Source organism: Paroedura picta, chromosome 10 (genome assembly GCF_049243985.1).
Source record: "Paroedura picta isolate Pp20150507F chromosome 10, Ppicta_v3.0, whole genome shotgun sequence".
In the NCBI taxonomy this organism is placed as follows: domain Eukaryota; kingdom Metazoa; phylum Chordata; class Lepidosauria; order Squamata; family Gekkonidae; genus Paroedura; species Paroedura picta.
The window spans coordinates 80,829,587-80,854,762 of record NC_135378.1 but is presented as its reverse complement, the minus strand read 5'-3'; the positions used below and the strand labels follow the sequence as shown (position 1 = coordinate 80,854,762).

The following is a 25,176-nucleotide window of genomic DNA, read 5'->3' as shown; positions in this document are numbered from 1 at the left end:
AACGCATTAACCTTAATGGGGGGAAATCCTACAGTGCTTATTCTTCTTCCTTGTTTTTAAACCGGCGCTTTTAAAATCCTGGGCTATCACGGAGCTTCTCCCCAGAAGCTAAAATGACTCAACGGAGGCTCTTGTAAGTTGGTCCCATTATGAGAAGTCAAGAGTCAGCGGAAAAGACCATAATGCTAGGGAAAGCTGAAGGCCGCAGGACGACCCCACCTTGGCCGGATTGGCTCCATCAAGGAGACCGTGTCAAGGCTGTTTGCGTTTTGGAGGTCCTTAATTAATTGAAGTAATTACATCCGGCCCATACTCTGAAAGCGTGTTTACCCCGTGAGTTATATTGCTCAGCCAGGCCTGATCTCATCATATCTCAGAAACTAAGGAAGGTTGGCCCAAGTTACTCCTTGGATGGGAGACCTTCTCAGGATTCCGGGGTTAGGGTTCTCAGGATTCACATTGTATGTACACCTTCAGTCCATTCCTGGGGCAGAACATGGGATGGATTTCTCTTCTTCCTTTCTGCACCACAGCCCTAGAATCATAGAATCATAGAGTTGGTCATCCAGAATTATAGAATCATACAGTTGGAAGGGACTTCCAGGGTCATCTATAGAATCATAAAGTTGAAAGGGACCTCCAGGGTCATCTAGAATTATAGAATCATAGAGTTGAAAGGGACCTCCAGGGTCATCCAGAATTATAGAATCATAGAGTTGGAAGGGACCTCCAGGGTCATCTAAATTATAGAATCATAGAGTTGGAAGGGACCTCCAGGGTCATCTAAATTATAGAATCATAGAGTTGGAAGGGAACTCCTGGGTCATCTAGTCCAACCCACTGCACCATGCAGGACACTCTCAACCCTATCGCCATCCACTGTAACCTGCCACCCTCTTGAGCCTTCACATAATCAGCCTCTCCGTCAGATGGCTCTCCAGCCCCTGTTTAAAAATCTCCAAAGAAAAATCTCCCGAGGAAGCCTGTTCCACTGAGGAACCACTCTAATAGTCAGGAACTTCTTCCGGATGCCCTCTTGTCGTCTGCTCTTTTCCAGTTCTTATGTGTGGCTTCTTTGTGTCTCCCTCCCGCCCTTCTGATGCTCAGGATGAAATGATGGCTGTACCTGCTGGAAAATGCTGCCCGCAGTGTGTTCCAAAATCCTGCTCTGTCTCAGGGAGAACATTTGAGGTAACCCTTTGATGAATGCCCAGGAGCTGACATGAGGTTGGCAACACGACTCCCATTTTCTCCCCCCCTCCCCCTCCCCTCCAGCTTTCTGCCGGCATGAATTACTTGCTCCTTTTCTTCTCTCTGGAAAGCCCCCGTGAGGAGTTGAAAGGGCTTAGAAAGGAATGTGCTGGCAAGAGGTAACTCGGTTCACAAGCCGACGCAGATAAGAGCGTTACTGGTAACATATTTTGGAAAAGGGGTGGGCGGCAGCGGTGGGATGATGGGCATTTCTGATCGAGGTTGGAGTTTTGCTTCTTATCATCAGAGTTGCACTGAATGCTCTATAGCAGGGGTGGCCAAATTGTGGCTCTCTAGATGTCTGTGGACTACAATTCTCATGGCTTATAGGAATTGTGGTCCATGGCATCTGGAGAAGCACAGGGCCATTCCGCACCAGGATCTATGTAGCAATTGGTTGCAGAACGAAAAAAACGCCATTTTAAATAGTGGAATTCGTCATTATGCATACCTGCCTTTGTAGTGGAATCCAGTTGCGTTTCTATCGTTTCCCACAGGGTTCCGGTCTCGGCAAAAATGGCTAGTCAGGAAGCGATATTGCCGAGCTTTGTCCCGCCCCTGGCCGTCAATCAAACGAGCAGCCAATGGGCAGCCGTTATCGTGCTCCCAAAAAGCCCCTTTCCCTTTAAGGAAGGTTAAAAAAAAAAACACACATCGCAACGAATCTGTGTTGATTCGTTGCAGCAGAGAGACCCGTCTAGCTAGTAGGTGGTGTTTGAGCTGCCGTTTCATCGTTGCCACCCTCCCCCCGAGTGAAAAAAATACACCCCCCCCCTGCACGGGCGCGATTTTCAGCCGAAAATAGAGTGAAAGTAAAGGGAAAATAAACCAGCAAACGGGGCTGTGTGTTGCTTGGTGCTTGGTGACTTTAAACAGCTCTGGGGAGGGACTGCAGCCGGGGAAACCTCGCTGGGTAAACGAAGGCTCGCCGGTGTGTTGATCTCCGCTCGCTCCGAGAAAAAAAAATGGTGATTGCTTTGCTGGAAGATCAGAGGAGAGAGCCAGGGGGAGGGAATTTGCAGAAACCGCAACAATGGTAACGCACAGAACTTTCCCGCTAGTGTTGCAGATTGGTTGCAAGAGTGTAGCGCTTTCCAGAGGTTGAATCCACTTTTTGGGATTTCCCTGAAAGCGCTATAACGAAGCGCTTTTTGCGGATCGGTTTCAGGAGTGTTGCAGATTGTCAACGACGTTGTGCATAACAGCAAATCAGTAGCGATTTCAATTTGCAACCATTGTGCAATTTTGAACGAGAGTGGAATGGCCCACAGTTTAGCCATTCCTGCTCTGTACAGTTCTATGTTCTTTGTGGAGAATTTGAGCCAGCAGTTTACCCTCTTTTCTTAGGAAAAGGTGAGTTAGATTTTGCTTGTTTCCAAAGTTGTCTGCAGGTAGATGCATGGCTGATCTCCTTTATGCACTTTTTTTTTGCATTTGGGCTTGGAAATTCTGCCTTGTAATACATAAAAGCTCCTGGGCTAGCCCAATCCAATCAGATCTTGGAAGCTAAGCAGGGTCAGCCCTGGCTACTATTTGGGGGGAAGCCCACCAAGAAATACCAGAGTCATGACCCAGAGGGAAGCAATGGCGAAGCCCCTGTGATGGTCTCTTGTCTTGAGAACCCAATGGTGAGAAAACTGGATAGGGGGAACATTTTCTCCCCTCTTGTATAATACTAGAACTTCTTGCACCCGGTGAAGTTGGTGGGCAGCAGGTTCAAGACAGAGAAAAGGGAAGACTTATTTGCTCAAGGAATTAAATTGTGGAATTTGCTCCAATGGCTACAGTGATGTCTGTGGGCATGGAGGGCTTTAAAATACGATTCATGGAGGAGAGGTTCATCAGTAGCTACCAGTGCTGTGTTTAAAGTCATTGTTCAACTGGAATGCCAATTTTTCGGAGGGGACAGCAACACAGGGATAATTTAAGAATCATAGAAGCTTATGGTTGAAAGGAGCCATGCAGGCCATCTAGTCCCACCCCCTGCTCAATGCAGGATCAACCTCAAGCATCCAGGAGAAGGATCTGTCCAGCCACTACTTACAGAATCATAGAATCCTAGAGTTGGATGGGGCCATGCAGGCCATCTAGTCCCACCCCCTGCTCAATGCAGGATCAACCTCAAGCATCCAGGAGAAGGATCTGTCCAGCCACTACTTACAGAATCACAGAATCCTAGAGTTGGATGGGGCCATGCAGGCCATCTAGTCCCACCCCCTGCTCAATGTAGGATCAGCCTAAAGCATCCAGGAGAAGTAGCTTTCCAGCTGCTGCTTGAAACCGGCCAGCGACTCTTTGTCACAGATAGACTTTCTGGGAAACCTAGTTGGTCTCTATGCAGATGAGAGTGCTTTAGCGCAGTGGTCCCCAACCCTTGGTCTGGGGACCGGTACCGGTTAGTGGACCATTTGGTACTGGACTGCGGTTCCTCCTCGTCCTCCTCCCCGGCTGCTGCCTCAGGGGCTGCCCTGCCACTCTGCCACTGGCTCACCTTTGGTGCTCTCCAGTGGCTGCCATGGCTGGGGCTCCCCCTCAGCATGGCACTGAACAGCTGCTGCTGGCAGCACCCCCTAGCAGGTGGTGGGAAGTCAGGGACACCAGCAGGAAAGCAGGGACTCAGGCGACGGCAGCGTCCCTCGGCAAAAGACTACCCCCCCCCCGGGCCTCAGTAAAATTGTCAAACGTTGACCGGTCCCCGGTGATAGAAAGGTTGGGGACCACTGCTTTAGTGGATGAAGCATTTGTCTAATTCATCAGGAAGGCCCTTTGTCTTCCCTGGTTTTCATATTTATGAAACCATAGAATAGCTGATACCTTCAACCGTGTGAGATCTAATATCAGATAGATACAGAAGCCTTTATTAGCATAATGAGCCATACAAATGGGGAGATAGAAAGTAATAAAATTTTAAAAAATCAAGCAGAGTTACTCCGTTTCGTTAAAAACAAGGAATTAATTCTAAAAGCCTTGCCTAAAAATGCTGCGATGCGGGCAATTTGAGCAGGATCCTTGCTATCAAGTAATTTGTTAACTATTACAGTTTCATCACAATGGAATTGAAAGGAGGATAGAATGTCAGATATCACATAGTGGTATAATTAGATGTGAGGTCTAATATCATACCTCGGTCTTGCTTCTGCCACTGAAATGAATGGCTGGGTTCAAGTGGACTAGCACTTTGGAGGGAAACCAGATTTTTTTGGTTCCGTTGCACATTGGAGACCAAAGAGTTCTTAGTTTGGTCTCTAAAGTGCCAGTGCAGTCAAATCTAGCTCTTCTGCAGGCCCACATGGCTACCATCGGAGATGAATGAGAAGCCAGGGCAGATAGGGGGTGGCCTTAGAATCATAGAATCATAGAAGAATCATAGAATCATAGAAGAATCATAGAATCATAGAGTTGGAAGGGTCCAGACAGGCCATCTAGTCCAATCCCCTGCTCAACGCAGGATCAGCCCTAAGCATCCTAAAGCATCCAAGAAAAGTGTGTATCCAACCTTTGTTTGAAGACTGCCAGTGAGGGGGAGCTCACCACCTCCTTAGGCAGCCTATTCTACTGCTGAACTACTCTGACTGGGAAATTTTTTCCCCGATATCTAGCCTATATCGTTGTACTTGTAGTTTAAACCCATTACTGCGTGTCCTTTCCTCTGCAGCCAATGGGAACATACCTTTGAAAGTATTAACTCATGCACAGAGGTTGAGTCACACAACTGAACCAGGTAACCTTACCTCTAGAACCTCTAGAACACTTTGAAATAAGATGCATTGGTGTGATATAGAAACAGGACCAATAATGAGATCGGAATGCTCAATAAATACCTTTTACTGCTGGCTCATCCTTTCCTTCAAAAGCCGTGGCTTGTACCTGCACGAGTGCAGCCCACCTGAATCCATAAAAAAGTACCCCATGGGAAAAGCACAGGGAGATCGGCAGCAATTATAAATAGGGGTGATGGAAACGGGCATGTCCCTTCTTGTTTTACAGCATGGTGAACAGTGGCAGAAGGATACCTGCATGACTTGTAAATGTGACCGAGGAGAGATCAGGTGTCTCAGACAGACCTGCAGCCCCCTGACTTGTGAGAAGGTAAATCCTTTGCTTAGAAAACTGGAGTTTTGCATGGGGTCCTCTATGACAGGGGTAGTCAACCTGTGGTCTTTCCCAGAATTTGTTGACAGGGGCTCATGGGAATTGTAGTCCATGAACATCTGGAGGACCACAGGTTGACTACTCCTGCTCTATGACATCTTCATCAACCTATGGTCAATGGATATTATAAGAGATCGTTGTATGCTTTAAGAGTGGAAATTCACAAGCACGTTGCTTATGTCACTGTTAAAACTGGAAATCATTAAGCATATAGCTTATTTGAGGGCCAAGCTACTGATGAAAGGTGTATGCATTGAAAATGGGAGGTAAACCCGGACCCTGTTTTGGCTTGACTCTTTGGAACATTGACACAAGTGATTTGGCATTGAAGAATCTTTATCGATCATCCTTTGTGCTGTTCCTCTTGTTTCGTTTTTTTGACCTACCTGGATTGACTGGTCTTCGTTTGCTTTGTTGTTTGTTTATTTATTTATTTACCATTGCATTTCTATACTGCCGCTCCCGCAAACTGGCGCGTGGCAGTTCACAAACAAAACAGTATCAATTAAAAATACTCCCGATAGAACGGTAAAACGATATAAAATATAAATACAGATACAAGATGGTGGTATGCTAATAACTTTAAAAAATGTTCCCCATTTTCTGGGCATCAGTCTTAAGATGAGAGGGGAATAGATGCGTTCGAATTATGGTGTTGGAGACGAATGCTGTGAATACCACGGACAGCCAAAGTTACCAGCAAGACAGTTTTAGAAAGGAGCAAACCAACTATGTCATCAGAAAGGAAGATATTACGGCTGAAGCTCACTTACTTTGGACACATCATGTGATCAAACTCGCTAGAAAATCATTAATGCTCAGCATGGTCAGCGGCAAAAGGAAACGTGGTCGCCAAAGGATCCGCTGGCTCGACACGATCAAAGCCGACACAGGGATGACCATGAACCAACTAAAAGAAGCAGTCAGAGATGGGGGCGCATGGCGGAGACTTTCCTATAGAATCGCCGAGGGTCAGACACGACTGAACGGATGACATCATCACCAGCTGGGAGATGGAAACGGGCCCCCAGCACAGTCTACCACCGCAGTAGGGGGTGGGGTTGTGGGTTAGGAAATACCTGTAGACTTTGGAGGTGGGTGGGGTTTGGGAAGGGAGGCACCTCAGAGTCCTCCCTGCAAAGCAGCCTTTTCCTTGGTTGTCTAGAATTCAACTGTAGTAGCCGTTCATCTCCAGGTGGACAACCTCTTTCCTTCTCAAAGATCTCTCTGTTCAGCCTCCTGCTCTCTTGGTTCCCAGGGAGAGAGCAAAGTGAGACGTCCGGAGAATTGCTGTGAGGAGTGCCTGCCAGCCAACGGGAGCTGCGTGCACAAAGGCTCTGTGAGATACCACAATGAGATGTGGAGCGGCCCTCAGTGCGAGTTCTGCGTGTGCGACACAGGGCAGGTCGCTTGCTGGAAGGGAGAGTGCGCCAGAGTGGAATGTGCCGCGGTAAGAAAGGGACTCTTATTTTTGAAAACTATCCATCACAAAGACCTTTTTTTCACAGCTTTACTGAAAGGATATTCAACAGGAAGAGACGGCCGGGCCTAGTTCTTTTGCGAGGCTGTGTCTTGGATGAAGAAGAAGAAGAAGAAGAGTTGGTTCTTATATGCCGCTTTTCCCTACCCAAAGGAGTCTCAAAGCGGCTTACAGTCGCCTTCCCTTTCCTCTCCCCACAACAGACACCCTGTGGGGTGGGTGAGGCTGAGAGAGTCCTGATATTCCTGCTCGGTCAGACCAGTTTTATCAGTGCCGTGGCGAGCCCAAGGTCACCCAGCTGGTTGCATGTGGGGGAGCGCAGAATCAAACCTGTCTCGCCAGATTAGAAGTCCGCACTCCTAACCACTACACCAAACTGGCTCTCCAATGTATGTAGACATTGATTTGTCCCTCTTGTGTCCGCACTGTGCACTTTCAAGCTTGTTCATTCCGCATGTTAGGCGCACGACAACCACCAAAGCAAACACCCCAGTATGTGGGAAGTAGAATTGCTGGCCCTGGGTTGGAAGATTCATGGCGAATTGAAAGTCAGGAAGGGTTTGGAGAGGAGAGACCTCAGTGGGCCATAATGTCACAGAGCAGGGGTGGCCAAGACTGTGGCTCACCAGATGTCCATGGACTACCATTCCTGACAGGGGCTCATGGGAATTGTAGTCCACGGGCATCTGGAGAGCCACGGATAGGCCCCCCCTGCCTTAGAGCCTACCCTCTCTTGTCTGGACTTGTACTTTGAGATGTCCAGGCACCGCCTGGAGGTTGGCAACCATTGTGGGGATCAGGGCACTGGCGAAAGGCGAATGGTAGCTGGAGATCTCCTGGAATTACCACTGATACCCAGGTGATAGCGCTCAGTTCGCCTGGAGAAACTGCCTGCTTTGAAATAGAAATTGCCTGCTTTATAACCCATTGAAGTTCTTCCCCTCCCTAAGGCTGCACTCCTCAAACACCCCCCAAATGTCCAGGTTTTTTACAACCTGGGGCTGGCAACCCTAATCCCCCAGGTGTGTTTGAGTGATTGTATGTATTTATTTATGTATACATGTAGGTAGGTCGATAGGCTGGTAGATCATAGATAAATAGCGTTGCAGTTTTATTGGCCAGGGCATTCCGGTTTATCTGCCCCAGTTGTGAGACCGGTGTTATTTCACTGAAATATTTAAGGCTAGCACAAGAACCGGTCCTAACTTCCCTGCTGCAAAAACTTCCCGATCTGTTCTCCAGCTCAGTATTTAGGGCACTTGCATCAGTGAGCCAGAGCTAAATTGAAGCCGTGTCTCCACGGGTTCCGTCCTTCATTGGGGAAGAATTAACTTTTCTGGTCACATAACTCTGTTTAAACTGTAACGAGGCCAGAGGGGGAGGCACGAATCCCAGGCAGGTAAGCAGGCATTGGATTATCAAGTGCAAATAGGGAAACCAGGAACGGGGCAAGGGATTTAACGCCCTTCCAGCAAACAGGCTTGACTTAATGCACTGACAAACCATGAGTTTCAAGCCCCAAGAGAATGTCTCGAAGCTCTCTGGCAAATATGGATTTTTTTTCTTGCTTAGGGTAGGGGTACTGTTTGTTGTAAGGCATCGAACTGCTTGAGAAATTTCAACAATCTAGTGCACTGCTAACTCCCAAGGCACCTCTCCTGTACTGAGAATGCAACATTCTGGACATTCTGGGATATTTTTTAAAAGGATCGGGTTGCTAAGGGGGTTAGAAATCTTTTCCTGAGTATAGCAAGGCTGTTGGAAGGCTGTGCTTAATATTTCTGTCCTATGCAATGGATAGCCATAACAGAAGAATCATTGAATCATGGAAGGGACCTCCATGGTCATCTAGCCTAACCCCCTGCATTATGCAGAACACTCACAACCCTTTCGCTCATCCACTGTCACCTGCCACCCCCGTGAGCCTTCACAGGATCAGCCTCTCCATCAGATGGCTATCCAGCCTCTGTTTAAAAATCTCCAAAGATGGAGAACCCACCACCTCCTGAGGAAGCCTGTTCCGCTGAGAAACCGCTCTGTCAGGAACTCCTTCCAGATGTTTAGATGGAATTTAGAATCATAGAATCATAGAGTTGGAAGGGACCTCCTGGGTCATCTAGCCTACCCCCCTGCACTATGCAGGAAACTCACAACCCTATCGCTCATCCACTGTCACCTGCCACCCCCTTGAACCTTCACAGAATCAGCCTCTCTGTCAGATGGCTATCCAGCCTGTGTTTAAAAATCTCCAAAGATGGAGAACCCACCACCTCCCGAGGAAGCCTGTTCCGCTGAGAAACTGCTCTAACTGTCAGGAACTTCTTCCGGATGTTCAGACAGAATTTCTTTTGCATTAATTTCATCTTTGGAAATTTTTAAGCAGAGGTTGGATAGCCATCTGACAGAGAGGCTGATTCTGTGAAGGCTCAAGGGGGTGGCAGGTGACAGTGGATGAGCGAGAGGGTTGTGAGTGTCCTACACAGTGCATGGGGTTGGACTAGATGACCCAGGAGGTCCCTTCCAACTCTATGATTCTATGAATATTTGGTGGCCAGTCTAGAAGCAAGAGGGGAATGGTGGCGGGGATCATGGACGCTTTCTGGCAGCCCACTTCAGTAAACAGGGGCGAACAAGGCCCCCTTCTCCATACTTCCCTCAAAAAAGCCCTTCCATAAAACTAGTTGATTAACATATTGGATAACAGGCCAGGTTCGTTCAGGCCATTTTTGAGGTGAAAGAGATGTCATGAAGAAATTCCTTCTTCAGTTCCCCTCAATAATCTTCCAAGAGAGTCCTTGCCTGTTCAATCACAAACGGCCACTGCTTGAGGTAAAAAAAGAACACGACAGAAGAAGGGTTTTGTTATTCTCCCTTCAGGACATTATGTTACCTCAGGAATGGCATGAAGTGTAAAATACCGTGTACACAATTGAAGTGTATTTCTTTTCAGCACTGTCCTGCCCCTGCTCTCACATAACAGGCTTGGCAGTGAAAAGTGGTCTCGTTATCTTAAATGATGCCTCCCCAATCCTGAATTTTGGCAGACGTAAACGGATTTTTTGGCATAAAGAATGGACCCCGTACATATTTGTCCTTGTTTTTCAAATGAAGTGTGTACTTGTGCGTGCTAGGGTAGGTAACAGCAGGCACGGGAATGTTAATATGTACTGGGACAAGGTTCTTTCCATACCGTGGCATTTTGTAGCAGATAGTTAAATAGTTAGCATATGCTTGAGAGAAGTACACTTTCCCGAAGTGGTCAACATTGACCAACCTCTTCTCTCCAAAAGGTTAATGAAATGTTCCCCTCAGTGCAGGCTGCCAGGTAGGCTCCATGATTTCAGAGATCATAGAATCATAAAGTTGGAAGGGACCTCCTGGGTCATCTAGTCCAACCCCCTGACCTGTGCAGGACACTCACAAACCTATCGCTCCTCCACTGTCACCTGCCACACTTTCAGATTCAACAATCTACCCTGCTGTAACAGACTAAGAATGAACCCTGGAAATTCATCATCTCACTAATTCCTCTTTCCCTTTCCCCCCTGACCTGTGCGGTTCAGAAATGAAAGATTTCCGCATTCAAAACAAACCACAGTTTGGCCTTCCCACCAAAACACAAACCATGATCTGAGTTCTTGCCTACAAACCAGGATCCCAAACCGGGATTAAACTCTGGGGTCTGGAATGCTTACAAACCAGGAATGCTTACAAACCAGGCCGGATTCCCAAGCCTGTGGTTTACTTGGGCTTGGAATCTAGGGCCCATTCCGCACACATTAGTTAATGCCCTTTCAGTGTACTTTAGAAGTATATTTTCCTGTCCTGCACAGGAACATCCAGGTGCAAAAGTACACTGAAAGTACATTATCTGACACATGCGGAAAACACCCTGGTTTGTAGGGTGGGAGATCTCCAAAACACCATATGCAAAGTAGCGAATCAGTGAGATTGGAAGTAATACTTTCTGTCCTCTGTACAGACTACACGGTTTAATGGCTGCAGCACAGAATTTAGCAGTGCGAAGAGCTGTTCAGCTGTTTTCATCGTTAAGAAGTTTCTTAACTTTATTATCATTTCAATTTTATTGTATTTCTATACTGCCCTCCCTTGTGCCCCAGGGTGGCTTACATTGAAACGTACATAATATAGTATGACATAGTAAACGTCATGATTTGAACATGTAACATTTTGACAGGAACAACTTGTGCCAAACTCCTCTGAGTTTACAGTAATCATTTAATAGTAAAGGTAAAGGTAAAGGTATCCCTTGTGCAAGCACTGGGTCATGTCTTGGGGTGACGCCCTCTAGCGTTTTCATGGCAGACTAAATACGGGGTGGTTTGCCAGTGCCTTCCCCAGTCATTACCGTTTACCCCCCAGCAAGCTGAGAACTCATTTTACCGACCTCGGAAGGATGGAAGGCTGAGTCAACCTTGAGCCAGCTGCTGGGATCGATCTCCCAGCCTCATGGGCAGAGCTTTCAGACTGCATGTCTGCTGCCTTACTACTCTGTGCTACAAGAGGCTCAATATAATAGTAGAACGTTATAATTCTAACTCCATAGATTAGCTGTGCTGTGATTCAGTTTCTTTTTCTTCTGTGGGTGGAGTTAATGGTGGGAAGGGCCTCTGGACTCTGTTGGTGGGTTGGTTTACTTATCTCGACCGGAAGCCTGGTGGAAGAGCTTCATCTTGCAGGCCTGGTGGAATTCTTTTAGCTCCGGCAGGGACCTGATGTCATCGGGGATCTCATTCCACCAGGTGTGGGCCAGGACACTAACTTATTCATTGGGGTCTGTCTAAAATTGGCCGCATTAAATTGTCTTTGATGGCAGTGTAACAGGAGGGCTGATATATAAATCTAATGATAATGATGAATAAATTAAATTGAGAGCCAGTTTGGTGTAGTGGTTAGGAATGCGGACTTCTAATCTGGCATGCCAGGTTCGATTCTGCGCTCCCCCACATGCAACCAGCTGGGTGACCTTGGGCTCCCCACAGCACTGATAAAGCTGTTCTGACCGAGCAGGAATCTCAGCGCTCTCTCAGCCTCACCCACCTCACAGGGTGTCTGTTGTGGGGAGAGGAATGGGAAGGCGACTGTAAGCCGCTTTGAGCCTCCTTCAGGTAGGGAAAAGCGGCATATAAGAACCAACTCTTCTTCTTCTTCTTCTTCTAAATAAATAAACCCTGCTGTTGTGAGGAGCAAAATGGATCGCCCTCCGCCCCATACCTGTCATCCTGGTCTAGGAAAGACAGTATGATACTAATATATGATGTACATTGAGGTGTCAAACGCACCAAATACAACAGCCACGGAGAAGGAATGTGGCCCCTGGAACAGGATCTGCAGCCCCCTGTAGCTGAGGCTGTGTCACTTGCGTACGATTTCAAGGACGATTTGCAGGGCTTGTTCTACAGTCACAGTGCTACTTAAGCAAGTATCTTTTTGGGAAAAAAGAAGAATGAAGAAGTGATGGAATGGGCTGTGGGAAAGATAAGGGGGAAATAGGATCATGAAGTATGCATTCCAGCAAAAATGGCCCCACTCCCCCACCGTCTTTTACCGCTATCGTCGAGAAATGCTAATTCCCTGTCTCTTGCTGCCGGTGCCTCTTTCTCCACAGGGTGAAGAATTAATTCATTTAGGAGGCAAATGCTGTCCTGAATGTGTTTCCAGAGGTGGCCCCTGTGTTTACAAAGAACATACCAAAGATGTAAGTAGCCCGATAATTCCGAGCACGTAGAGCCATCAGGGTGCGCATGAGGGCTTGGAGAAGTACCTTTTCTTCCAAAGAATAAGGCCTGATGGATTTTTATGAAGGGGTGATCGAGAAATTTATTTAAAGCATGCCCTGGCACTGCGGTGACATGTTCGAATGACAATTGCGGCACCATACGAGTGGTTTTTCAGTCCCCAAACGAAAGGGGAACGGAGAATAAACTACACCGAACTATTGGGCGAGTCTGTTTTCCGAAGATCAGAGGCTGGTGTTTTGGTATTCTGCCTGCGTAGCTTGAGTGTTCTTTATTCTGAATGTCGGTACTTTTCATGTCAGTAGAGACAGGTTTCTTGCACTTAAGCCTACAAACGCAAGCTTCAAAATGTATGGGCAGGAGAAAGATCAGATTTATTATTATTATTGTTGTTGTTATTATTGTTGTTAGATTTGATCCAAAGGCCATTATTTATTGATATGATGTATTTGCAGTGTTTATATCCTGCCCTTCAACCAGCCTGGATCTCAGGTCGGCTTATCTAATAAATTCAGCCGTGTACTTCGATAAAACTACAATTAATTAAAACAACAACAACAACCACAACCACCAGCAAACCTCCTGTGTTAGCAGCACCCAAGAATAAGCAGAAGAAGCAGAAAGATGGAGCAAAACAAATCTGAGCAAAACACACAAACAAAGGGGGGGGGGGAGAAGTATGTGCAGAGAGAGTATAACACTCCTATACACATAGCAGATTTTTTTTTAAATCTAAAAATCAGAGAGGTATTCAAATCCCAAGGTTAATTGCAAAAGGCGAGGGAAAAGGAAATGGGAAAATCCTTGTGCTTCTCAACGGAAAATCTGGGCAGTGCCTGAAGCATCTGAAGAACCTGTCATGGAGTCATGACCAACTTATGGTGATCCTGTCCATGGGTGTTCCGGGCAAGAGTCAAGCAGAGGCGATTTGCCATTGCCTTTCTCTGCTAGCCAATCCATTCTTCCTTGGTGGTCTCCCATCCAAGTACTGATGTTGGCTGATCCCATATAGTCTCCAAGTTGGACTATTCAGGCTACGAATAGCTCAGAGGACTTCCCCGGGGCCGATTTATCCATGTGGCACGTGCTACAGGCCCTGCACTTCCAGTGCCCCTGCATGGTGACCCCCCCTCCCCGTGGATCAGGGCTACAGCCTCACTCCTTCCTCCATTTCCCTCTTTAAGGACTCTTGGAGTGACACCCCTTTCTGCTGTTGGAGGCTGCTCCTACCGCAATTGTACTCTACTAGGGCTCACAAATCCTTAAACTGGCCCTAGTGCTACGGGCCCAGCAAATCCGTAAACCTCTCCTGGACTCCCCCCCCCCCCAAAAAAAAAAGTAGATTTAAGATTTATTCTAGTGACTATGTCACTATGGGCGACTACTGGTCCTTTCCTACGCCAGCAAAAATATGACGCTGATGTGGAAATCTTCCTGTTCAGAGCTAACCCGCTTGGACTGAGATCTGTCAGGAAAGGTAGTCACAAACCAAGGGAAAGCCGGAAAAGTGGGCGATTGGAAGACAACACCATGCAAGAGGATTTGCAAGAGGATTTGCAAGAGAAATAAACCCCATGGCTCCAAGGCAGAGCAACACTGCCTTGTGGTGCTGGAAGCTCAGTTGGTTTCGAGCCATCAGACCGACCTGTCTCCCTGGGCAGCCTCCCCTTTAGTTGTCTACGCCTCAGGCTGTAATGAACCTCAGCTACAGCTAGAACCAGGGCCAAGCAAGTGGGATGGTAATTATAGTCCTACAGCGAGGCCCAGCTAGACTTCTTTGAAACCTTCTGGAGATGCTTTCCGTCGATTACTGCCTCTACTGGAAAGGGATTGGATCGTTCAGGAATTAATCTGTATGCTAAATAGCTGCTTTTTTTATTACAAACCAGGGGGAATTTTCCTTATTCTGGCCATGATGACGTTAGCTGTTGCTTTTAAAGAACGGAGCAGGAATTTTGCGGGGTAGCTTTTTGGAAACGAAGTAATCAAATATTTGTACCTTTTTTTTTTTTTTGCACCAACAGCCTTGGCCTTGTTTTTCCATGCTGTTTGCGGCTCTTTATGTTCTTGTCTGAAGTCGTAACATCCCAGCAGGCATCAGAGAGTTCGTAGGCATGGGCAGCGAGATGAGGCCAGGATTTGGTGTGTGTCATAAATGGTTTATGCACTGGGAACTTCACTGCCCCAGCTCCCATGCAGGAGCACAGATAGGGGGCGGCGACGTGCACCAGGCCAAATGCTCCCCCATGCGGGTGCAGGAAGAGGTGGGGCAACCTGCCACAAGTAAAACTCCAGCCTGCAGCCCGGCATGAAACCTCCAGTGCGTAAACAGTCATAGTGGGAGCATCTGGTCCTTTCTCATCAAGACAGGGATATTTTAAACCCGACGACTTTTCCATAGGGGTTGGCCAGATTTTTGTCCCTCTGCATAGACTCCTCGTTGTAGGGAGTTGCAGAAGGAGAGGAGTCTTTGCTCTGTACAGATGCAGACATTATGATAGGGTCAAATAAAGTGTCACTGTTCCCTCAGCAGACTTTAGGCCAAGCTGCTCTGTTCTGAGCTCAGACTATGTCTCCATCTAGCTCAGTACAGTCTAGCTCAGGGGTAGTCAAACTGTGGCCCTCCAGATGTCCATGGACTACAATTCCCAGGAGCCCCTGCCAGCGAATGCTGGCAGGGGCTCCTGGGAATTGTAGTCCGTGGACATCTGGAGGGCCGCAGTTTGACTACCCCTGGTCTAGCTCAACACTACTATTTTATTTATTTGTTATGATTGAAGATCAGCCAGGATTGACACCCAGGGAAGAGTCATCGTGTGCAAGAAAATTGCAAACCATATAAGTAGGCGGACGTCAGCCGTGGTGGTGTTGGGGGAAAGTACCGTCGAGTCACTGCTGACTTAGGGAAACCCCTCATGGGGTTTTCAAGGCAGGAGGCTTCTGGCTTGGTTTGCCATTGCCTGCCTCTGTGTAGGGACCCTGAATGTCCTTTTTGGTCTCCCATCCAAGTACTAAGCAAGCCTCATTTTGCTCCTCTTCCAAGATCTGTTGAGGTCAGGCCATCTTGGATCATCCAGGTCAGGACGGTTGCAATATTTCAGACATGATTAATCAAAAGACTTAACCAGCTGTCCGTAGGGATCGACCAAGATGGGTAGCCCTTTTAGTCTGTCTGCAGCAGTCAGACCTAGCAGAAAAGAGCAAGTGCCCAGCAGTGTCTTCAAGGCTCACAACTTTTGTGGTAGGGGAGGAGCTTTTGTGAGTCACTGCTCATCTCTCCAGATATCCTAGTAGCTGAAGAATTGAGCAGTGGCTCATGAAAGCTCATACCCTGCCACAAATTTCGCTAGTATTTAAGGTGTTACTAATCTCTTGCTCCTTTCTCCTTAATCAGCTGGATTCTTTTAAGACATCCCTAGGCGCAACATTTGGCCACCTTCAGAACAATCCGAATAGAGGAGGGGATTATAACATTGATTAGCCCTGCTTGGAAAATTTGATAAGATTAGCGTTATGCATAGAGACCGCCTGCCTCTGTACAGAGGGCAATGCCGTAATGCGTAGTCAATTATTTCGACTGTGCCTAATTGGCAGGTGCAAACACATTGAGAGGAAGGGATAGATGCGTTATCTCCATTCCGGAACAGCTGGTGGTAAAGCATTAAAGCTGTCCAAGGTGAAGGCTACACTATCTATTTTGAGTAGCTACAGCTCTCTGCGGTGGTAATACCCGCACCGATGTGCTGTAATGTGTTCTGACTGGCCTGTTGACATGCCATTGACACGTTATTTAATTACATTTTTAAGTGTCCCCTGAGCCCAAAGCATCCTTTGCTGGGAGGAGGTTGCCCGTCATCTCTCTGTACAGTTCAGTCCTCTGACTTTGCACTTTTAAAATAAAAACATCTTTATTTGTATATATCCCGCCCTTCCGATACAGCTCAGGATGGGTGTCAACATCATTTTAAAAAAATCAATTTTAACCATAAAACCCTCCTCTGATTTACCCCCAGTTAATTAACTAAACAAACAAGCTGGGGTTCAAAGTCTCCGGAGCAAATCTTCCCTCAATTTCCAGCAATGAGGTCAGCATTTCTTTTTGTTTTTTCTGAGCTCTGATCACAGGTCTGATGGAACAGCTCTGTCTTGCAGGCCCTGCGGAATTGGTCATGATCCTGCAGTGCCCTGATCTCTTTGGACAGAGCATTCCATCAGGCTGCAGCCAAGGCCAAATTGATTGAGGTCCATTTCACCTTCTTTGGGTGGGGATTCTGAGCAGATGATTATTTACTTATTTATATTTGGCCACCGCATGAGAAGGAAGGACTCTCTGGAGAAGAGCCTAATGCTGGGAGCGATCGAGGGCAAAAGAAGAAGGGGACGACAGAGAATGAGGTGGCTGGATGGAGTCACTGAAGCAGTCGGTGCAAACTTAAATGGACTCCGGGGAATGGTAGAGGACAGGAAGGCCTGGAGGATCATTGTCCATGGGGTCACGATGGGTCAGACACGACTTTGCACCTAACAAAAACAACAACAATTTATATTTATATACTGCCACTCTTGAATGTCTCACAGCGGTTTACAAAATCAATAAAATACAATAAAATCCCCTAAAATACCCCATTAATACAATATAACATAGTGAGAATAACAACATAACAAGATGGTGGACAATAAAATACCAGCCCATTCCCCCATTCAGCATGGGTCAATCACTCTCTCTCTCCCTGGGAGCAAAGAACCTAGTTAACCTCCACTTAGAGCTCCTCAGATGGCAATGCCGGGTACCACTCTGGCCTCAACCATATGCCTGGCGGAAGAGCTCCATCTTGCAGGCCCTGCGGAACGCTGACAATTCCGACAGGGCCCTTAGCTCTTCCGGGAGCTCATTCCACCAGGTTGGGGCCAGGGCTGAAAACGCTAGGCGTATATCCCAGGGGTCTGGACAACCAGTAAATTCATACCTGCAGAGCTAAGACCCCTGTGGGGGACATAAAGATGTTGATCTGATGACCTTAATGCTCTTTGGGAGATGTAAAGGAAAAGGCGATCTTGTAGGTATGCCAGTCCATACTGTTTAAGGCTCTGAAGGTCAGTACCAGAACCTTGATGAGTCTGCATGGATGGTGGGAATTCCTGTCCTGTCACTGGGGTCAATTTATAGGATTACTTTATAGATGGGATTAATTTATAGAGGGATGGAATTACGACCTTCTGTTCTTACTGTGTCATCAGCAAAAGAACACAGCTGGTCATGATGGCATGATTGTTGTGGGTGCTAAAGTGAAGCATCTGGGATTATGTAAAGCAGGAAACTGAATTAAAAAAGGACCATCACTGCTTATGCAGAAACTGTTTGGAATGACCTTCAACGAGGTACGAGGCGGAAATGTTCCCCACTCTGTCTCAGAATTAAATTCTCCACTGAATTTGATCTGCCTCTGTACTTTAAACAGTTCCTAAATTGGGATGGTCACATATGATTGTGCGATGCAACACTTTACTTGCAGCTCAGATGAAGGGTTGTTTTCTTCTGATACTTCCAAAACCAGCGCAACTGTGACTGCCAAATGACAGGACTCGGTTCTTTATTCTGTGTTCTCTTTTACTGTCCAAAATAAGAAGCAGAAGGATATGATTTTTTTCTTTGAGAAAATGGATTTTGAAATATTCATCCTTTCCCCATAATGTAAGACGAAGATGGTTTTTGAGTCGTTTATATCAAAATTGTGGTGTTGGCGTAGCAAACTTCTGTTTTATTGTTGTTGTTTTCTGAATCTGTGCATTTATACATAGAATCATAGAATCATAGAGTTGGAAGGGACCTCCTGGGTCATCTAGTCCAACCCCTGCACTGTGCAGGACACTCACAACCCTATCACTCATCCACTGTCACCTGCCACCCCCTTGAGCCTTCACAGAATCAGCCTCTCCGTCAGATGCCTATCCAGCCTGTGTTTAAAAATCTCCAAAGATGGAGAACCCACCACCTCCCGAGGAAGCCTGTTCCACTGAGAAACCCCTCTAACTGTAAGGAACTTCTTCCGGATATATGGGACATGGGCTATTATTAAACTTAATAAAACTGAAAGTGACCTTTGTCCAGAGGATGTTTGACCAGAACAGTGACTCACACTGGGCAATGGCCCCTCAGAGGTAGATTCAAGGACTTAACTCCAGCTAACAATACAGGGGAAAGAAACCCACCTCCTTTCCAGATTTGAACTGCTGGAAGAGACTTCGGTAACACTGGAATGATGCACAATCTCACGACCTTTCATGTGTTTCTGTTCAGAGTGGTGAAAAATGGAAGGAAGGTCCGTGCCGCGAATGTCAGTGCCAGGATACTGAGGTGGTCTGCTATTCTGCATCTTGTCCAACTTGCCCTGTGGGCAGCGTGCCAGTAGCTGTTCCTGGGGAATGTTGCCCGCAGTGCAAGCCAGGTATTTGAATGATTAAACTCTTCTTTGTTTCTCTGGCTTAGCTAACCCATTTTATCACTAGAGGCTTAGATGTGTAACATTTCAAAACTATTTAACAATGTCGACAAAAATCCTTCTAAATGTTTATGCTAACTTGCATGTGGGATTTCCTGAGGGAGAAGCTCTTAGAAGATACCCTCACTAGGAGATACCCTGACCTCCTTTCCAATATGTAGAAGCATGGACCATGCTAGGAATGTGGGGAGAAGATGGTAGAGGGATGCCAAGGGAACATTGCTAGTCAACTTCTGACATCAATTGCTGTCCTTGAACCTGAAAAAGGCCTGTTCCGAGGTGGAAAATAGTGAGATTTTGGGGAAGGACACTGAACAGGGCAAGGTTTGGGGAGGGAACTCAGCAGAGTATAATGCCTTATATTCCACTCTTCAAAGCAACCATTTTTTCCAAGGGAACTGATCTTGGTCACTTGGAGATCAGCTGTAGCCATGGAAGACCTCCAGCGGTCGCCTGGAGTTTGGCAACTCTAGAAGACATACTGACAAGCAAAGCAAAGTGTGTTGCTGTGTTGGTCCTAACTCTCTGCTGGAAGGAAGCACAGACAGGAGGGCAGGGAGAATCAGCATCCTAAAACAGAATGCCAAGGGGACAGACAGAATGCAAAGTCAAACCTTGCATGCTGTCTGTCCCTTTGGTATTCTGTTTTTGGATATTGATTCTCTCTGCCCTCCTGTCAAGGGCATCAGCAGAAGGCACTAGTCGCAGGCAGCTTCAAAGTTCCATCCGCAACCCAGGCATCCTAGCCCCAAGTTAGCAGCATCTTAGTCATCATTCTGTGATGACTCAGAGGCTTCTGCGGTCAACAAGTCTCTTGCTAACCTGGGATGCTGCATTTTAGATTGGAGCACTGTTGTTTAATTGGCTCAGGTGAGCCAGGTGGGCTGACAAGATAGGGAGCTGCAGATGGAGGCTGGGCAGAAGAATGAGGAGCTTCTGCAACTGCTTTTGAGTCTATGCCCTGGTTTATCTGCAGCTCCATTCCCTTCTGCTGCTCCATTCCCTTCTCTCTGAAATCATGCCTTTTAGAGGAAGATTGAAACTGCAGACCAAACTGAGTTTTAAAGACACTTATGTTTTGCTACTGATTTTCCTATTGTACAAAACTAATTAGCTCTTAAAGAATCCCAGAGGAACGCCACTGGAAAGGATTCAATTTACTGGCATTGAGTGGGGAAAATGTGTGATGTACATCCTTGTTCATATACACTGAAACTGAGTTTTGTCTATTCCTGCTGCCAGGGCAGTGTCATACAGACTGCTTGACCTGCTCACAGTCTTTTGATCGCTGTGACACCTGCCGTGATACGAGCAAATCCCTGCAGAATGGACGCTGTGTGGCCAGTTGTGGTGCTGGATACTATCAGGATTCTGGACTTTGCTTAGGTAAGGTGTTCCTCATGCTTTCTTTGCATTGTTGGAGGTTTCCTTGCTTGGTGCTTAGTGTTTCCTGGTTTGGGCAAAACACCATTTAAAAATATAATGGGATTCAGTCTAAGAATTGCTTAGGGGTACAGAAATTTTCCCTTGTTTATCCCTGCATGTCTCTCCAATGGGGACCCTAAACAGCTTATGTTGTTCTCCCCTTCCCCATTTAAGGAGAAGCAAACCAGCTTGGTGTAGTGGTTTGTACTATTGTCTTTTTGTTTCCTTTTTTCCTTTTTTTAAAGCAACCAGAAATGATGTCATTATGTCACCCATGATGCCATACCATTTGGCCAAAAAACTCTACGATTAAAACCGTAGAGCTTTGTCTGAATGCTAGAGTGTCACCTGCAGCACTATGATTTCACTCACTGTTATGTTGCCCGTGATACCACAGGTCACCTCCAAAATAGATTTCTGTAACTCGCTCTACGCGGGCCTACCCCTGCGCCTGATCCGGAAATTACAGCTGGTTCAAATGCAGCTGCTAGGGTCCTCACAGGAACATCTTGGAGGACCCATATCCAGCCTGTGCTGAGGCAGCTACATTGGCTACCGATTGCTAGCCAGATCAGATTCAAGATTTTGGTTTTAACCTCTAAGGCCCTCCACGGTCTGGGACCCACATACTTGAGGGACCACCAGGCACCCTATGCCCCCTGCAGGGCCTTACGCTCTGCGGGGACAAATTTGTTGGTGATTCCTGGTCCTTGGGAGGAGCACCTGGCCTCGACCAGGGCCAGGGCCTTCTCGGTACTGTCCCCTACCTGGTGGAATGAGCTCGCGGACGAGCTGCGGCCCTGTGGGATTTATCAGCTTTCCGTAGGGTCTGCAAAACAGAGCTCTTCCACCAGGCCTCTGGTTGAGGCTGGCACCTCCTTGTAAGATCGGGCCCCCCTTCCCCCCTTCCCCTCTCAGGGCTACATATGCAGTGCTCTCTGGTCCCCTCCCTGGGAATGCCGCCGCTGGCGGGTTGGTTGGGTTGGACGGTGTATTTGTTTTTGTAGGATGTTTTTATGTATTAGGGATTTTATGGCTTTTATATGTTGTTACCCACCATGAGCCTTAGGGGAGTGGCGGCTATAAATTGTAGTAGTAGTAGTAGTAGTAGTAGTAGTAGTAGTAGTAGTAGTAGTAGTAGTAGTAGTAGTAGTAGTAGTAGTAGTAGTAGTAGTAGTAGTAGTAGTAGTAGTAATAATAATAATAATAATAATAATAATAATAATAATAATAATAATAATGATGATGATATGTTATCAGCCATATCTTCCGACTGGTGAGCCTGCTGCCTTTTGTCAGCCACTGGGTTTGAGCCAGCAGGACGATTCTGAATTTCTTAGGCTTGATGAACATGGTGCTGGTGGCAGCAGAAATGCTTACCTTGGGGGGCTTTGCAGTTGCACAGCCATCTCATTAAACTAAGCTGCTACCCTCCAGCAAGACCCAATTTGAATCAGACCTTATTTCTTGTACCTTGGAGGAAGAGCGAGATGGTAAGAGGGGCCTTGTGTCTTCCAGAGCATGATTAATCTCATCAATATATATTGACAGCATTGACGCTCCTAGGAACATCACTCCCTGCATGCACATCTGCTTCCTTAGATATTACTTAAGAGGTTCAGTCTTGCTCTGTGATCTCAGTGTTCACATATGAACTTAAGCAGCGGCTAGTCTTGAGCATTTACTTGTGGCTGCACCTACAGAAAAGGTGTCCTTTTCAGGAATGTCATATGTGTGTGCTTCTCAGTAACAGGGACACCTTTATTGAACTGTTAAAAATTGTCCCACATATATGGCTGCCAAGCTCACAGTTGGGGTGGGGAAGTCCCTGCCCCCATTCCCAGAAGGAGAACAATTTAAAAAACCAAACCATCACATCAGTTCTGGTAAAGTGACCTAGGGTAGTTCTAGGTATCACTGGCAACTCGATGGTTTCACCATAGGCCTACTAGGAATTCCTAGAGCGTCCTCTGTTACTAAATTCGGATCTGCCTAAAAGGGCTGCATTTGACTCAAGGGCCACTGCTTGCCGATCCTCATTTAAGATAATCACTCTTTTCTCTTGCTTCTGCTTTGAACAGCCTGCAAGGACGCATGCTCAACTTGCACCAGCGCATTCACATGCAATTCATGTCAAGATTCACTGCTGTTGAAGAATGGCCAGTGTGTGGAATCATGCGGGGAAGGGTTCTTTGCAGGACTCCTTCAATGTAGAGGTAATACGTCTGTCTGTTTCTGCTAATATGAACTCGAACACCATTGAAGGGAAGGAAGCTTTAAGCGAAAGAAAACCATTCCAATACCAAAATCAGCGTTCATGGTGCCATATTAAGTCCATGTTATTTTTATTATAATAGATCAGGGGTAGTCAAACTGCGGCTCTCCAGATGTCCATGGACTACAATTCCCAGGAGCCCCTGCCAGCATTTGCTGGCAGGGGCTCCTGGGAATTGTAGTCCACGGACATCTGGAGGGCCGCAGTTTGACTACCCCTGTAATAGATGATGATGGGATTGCACTGTGTGATTTGCAAGTCAACCTAATTTTAGAAGCATATTTAGCTTCTGATAGTAAAAACTGCCACATGAATGCCTTTTAGTCCAGTACGTCCTGCCACTGTCAGTCAACATTAGGAAGCATGTTAGAGGAGGAACGGAGTTGGAATCCCAGCTAATCTCTGAATTCTTCAATGGCTATTTATATATGATGTCATTAGAAAGGGAGGGATCAATTACAATAGCAAAAAAAAAAATATCCCCATGCCAGTAATCATCAAAGACTTGTATAAAAGAAGACATTATCTTTTTTTAAAAAAGAAAGGAAAGCATGATGGTTTCAATTCCTACCTTCCTTGCTCAGAGGTCAGTTGCCACAATTAAAATGAAACAGAAAGGCATACGTGAAGAATTTGAATAAGCCGGGCTGGACAGAGCACAAAGCAGCCAGATGGAATAGCAGACAATGATCCAGAGTTTTATGTGTTCAGATAATCCGGTGATGTCTGTATTTAGGCACACTGAAAAATGTGTGTGAGTGTGTGTGAGATGGGGAGAGAATTCTCCATCAGCCGTTCATTTTGGCAAGTGCCATTTTTATAGTTAATAGATTTTTTCCCCACACTTAACAAGATCCAGGGTTTTTTCTTTCTTCATTTGTACCCAGTAGGAAGAAAATGTGAGATTGCAAAATACCAGAAGAGAAATACTGCTGATAAATATCATACATTTTTACAGTGAAATTTCTAAAGAAGTTCCAAATGCTACCCAAGTTCTACCCCAGATATTCCATCTCCCATTCTCTGGTGTGCGTGTGTTCTTTTAAAATAACTTTTATTAAAGATTTTAAAACGAAACATAAAAGATAGATATTAGAAAACAGAAGAGAGAAACGGGAGAAAGAGATAGATAGATAGATAGATAGATAGATAGATAGATAGATAGATAGATAGATAGATAGATAGATAGATAGATAGATAGATAGATAGATAGATAGAAATTACATTAAAAAAGAAAGTTTATGACAGACTTAAATCAAATTACTTATCAGTTACACTATGATTATATAAAAGAAATTAAACCCATCTTTTTTCTTAGGGGGTTGGATTGAAACTGGATTTCTGCTCATCTGTACACCGCCCGTGGTGCCCCGCGGGCGCCACGGACTAAATAAAATAGTAAGCCGTTCTGAGGTGGGATGTGTCCGGGATGAGGAAGGGTCCGGATTGGACCCTTCCTCATCACAGACAATCGGAGGGACCAATCGGCAGGCGCAAAGCGCCTGCCGATTGGTCCCTCCGATTCCCAGCAACTGCGAGCCGCGCGCAGCGCGGCTCGCAGTTGCTCCTGGCCTGGTGGGGGGGTGGCCCGGCCTAAAGACAGCTTCGGGTGGGGGGGCGGCTGGGCGGCATTCTCCCGGCCCACGGAGCGCCCTCGCCGCGTCGTAGACGCGGTGAGGGCGCTCCGGAGGCCGGGAGAAGCCTAAAGGGAGCCTCCCTGGTCATGGAGCCAGCCAGAGGGGCAGCCGCCTCTTGCCGCATCAGGACGCCACCAACGAAAGAGCAGGAATCCAGCCGAAACACCGGGTCTCCAACCGAAACACCAGGAATCACCAGCCGCGAAGGTAGTCCCCCCCATACCCACTCTCACTCTTGGGGGCTGCTAGCGCCCATTGCATTTTTGCGTGCAATGGGCTTTTTGGCTAGTTAAACATAAAGCAGTCTTGATCATACTCTGATAAAAGCTGACAGCTTTTATTTTACATTATTATTATTTTCTCCCCATTGGCCACAGAAACGGTGTTGGGAAACAGCAAACGGAGGCAGGGGACCTCTTACCTCCCGTGGGAAAATGACAGCCCTACTAGGTTTGCATGGGTTTACTAGTTAGCAGTTAGCAGCTAGCGGGAGATGTAGCCTCCGTCTCCTAGCAAAACTTTTTGATGCTCAACCCCCCCCCCCCCCACAGGGGATCCCTTTCATGTGTTTATGTTTCCAAGGTTTCTCTGATTACTAGAAACCTGGTGAGACTGCCAAACTGAACGCTGGGGTTCTTGGAATGTGAAGCTCAGGACAAAGATGGGACAAAAAGGAGCAGAAGATACACTAAAAAAG

At 46.6% G+C, this 25,176-nt stretch overlaps 1 protein-coding gene across 3 annotated transcripts in view; it reads left to right on the top strand.

Annotated features, from left to right (window-relative positions):
- FRAS1 (Fraser extracellular matrix complex subunit 1) overlaps positions 1 to 25,176 on the top strand; it is a 282,626-nt gene that overhangs the window by 106,393 nt on the left and 151,057 nt on the right. For all 3 annotated transcript variants that reach the window (XM_077301093.1, XM_077301092.1, XM_077301091.1), the window contains exons 7-13: positions 1,108 to 1,191; positions 5,239 to 5,340; positions 6,662 to 6,853; positions 12,513 to 12,602; positions 18,941 to 19,088; positions 20,385 to 20,528; positions 22,649 to 22,783. In XM_077301093.1, the coding sequence (XP_077157208.1) occupies positions 1,108 to 1,191; positions 5,239 to 5,340; positions 6,662 to 6,853; positions 12,513 to 12,602; positions 18,941 to 19,088; positions 20,385 to 20,528; positions 22,649 to 22,783 (895 nt within the window). The remainder of the gene's footprint in view (positions 1 to 1,107; positions 1,192 to 5,238; positions 5,341 to 6,661; positions 6,854 to 12,512; positions 12,603 to 18,940; positions 19,089 to 20,384; positions 20,529 to 22,648; positions 22,784 to 25,176) is intronic.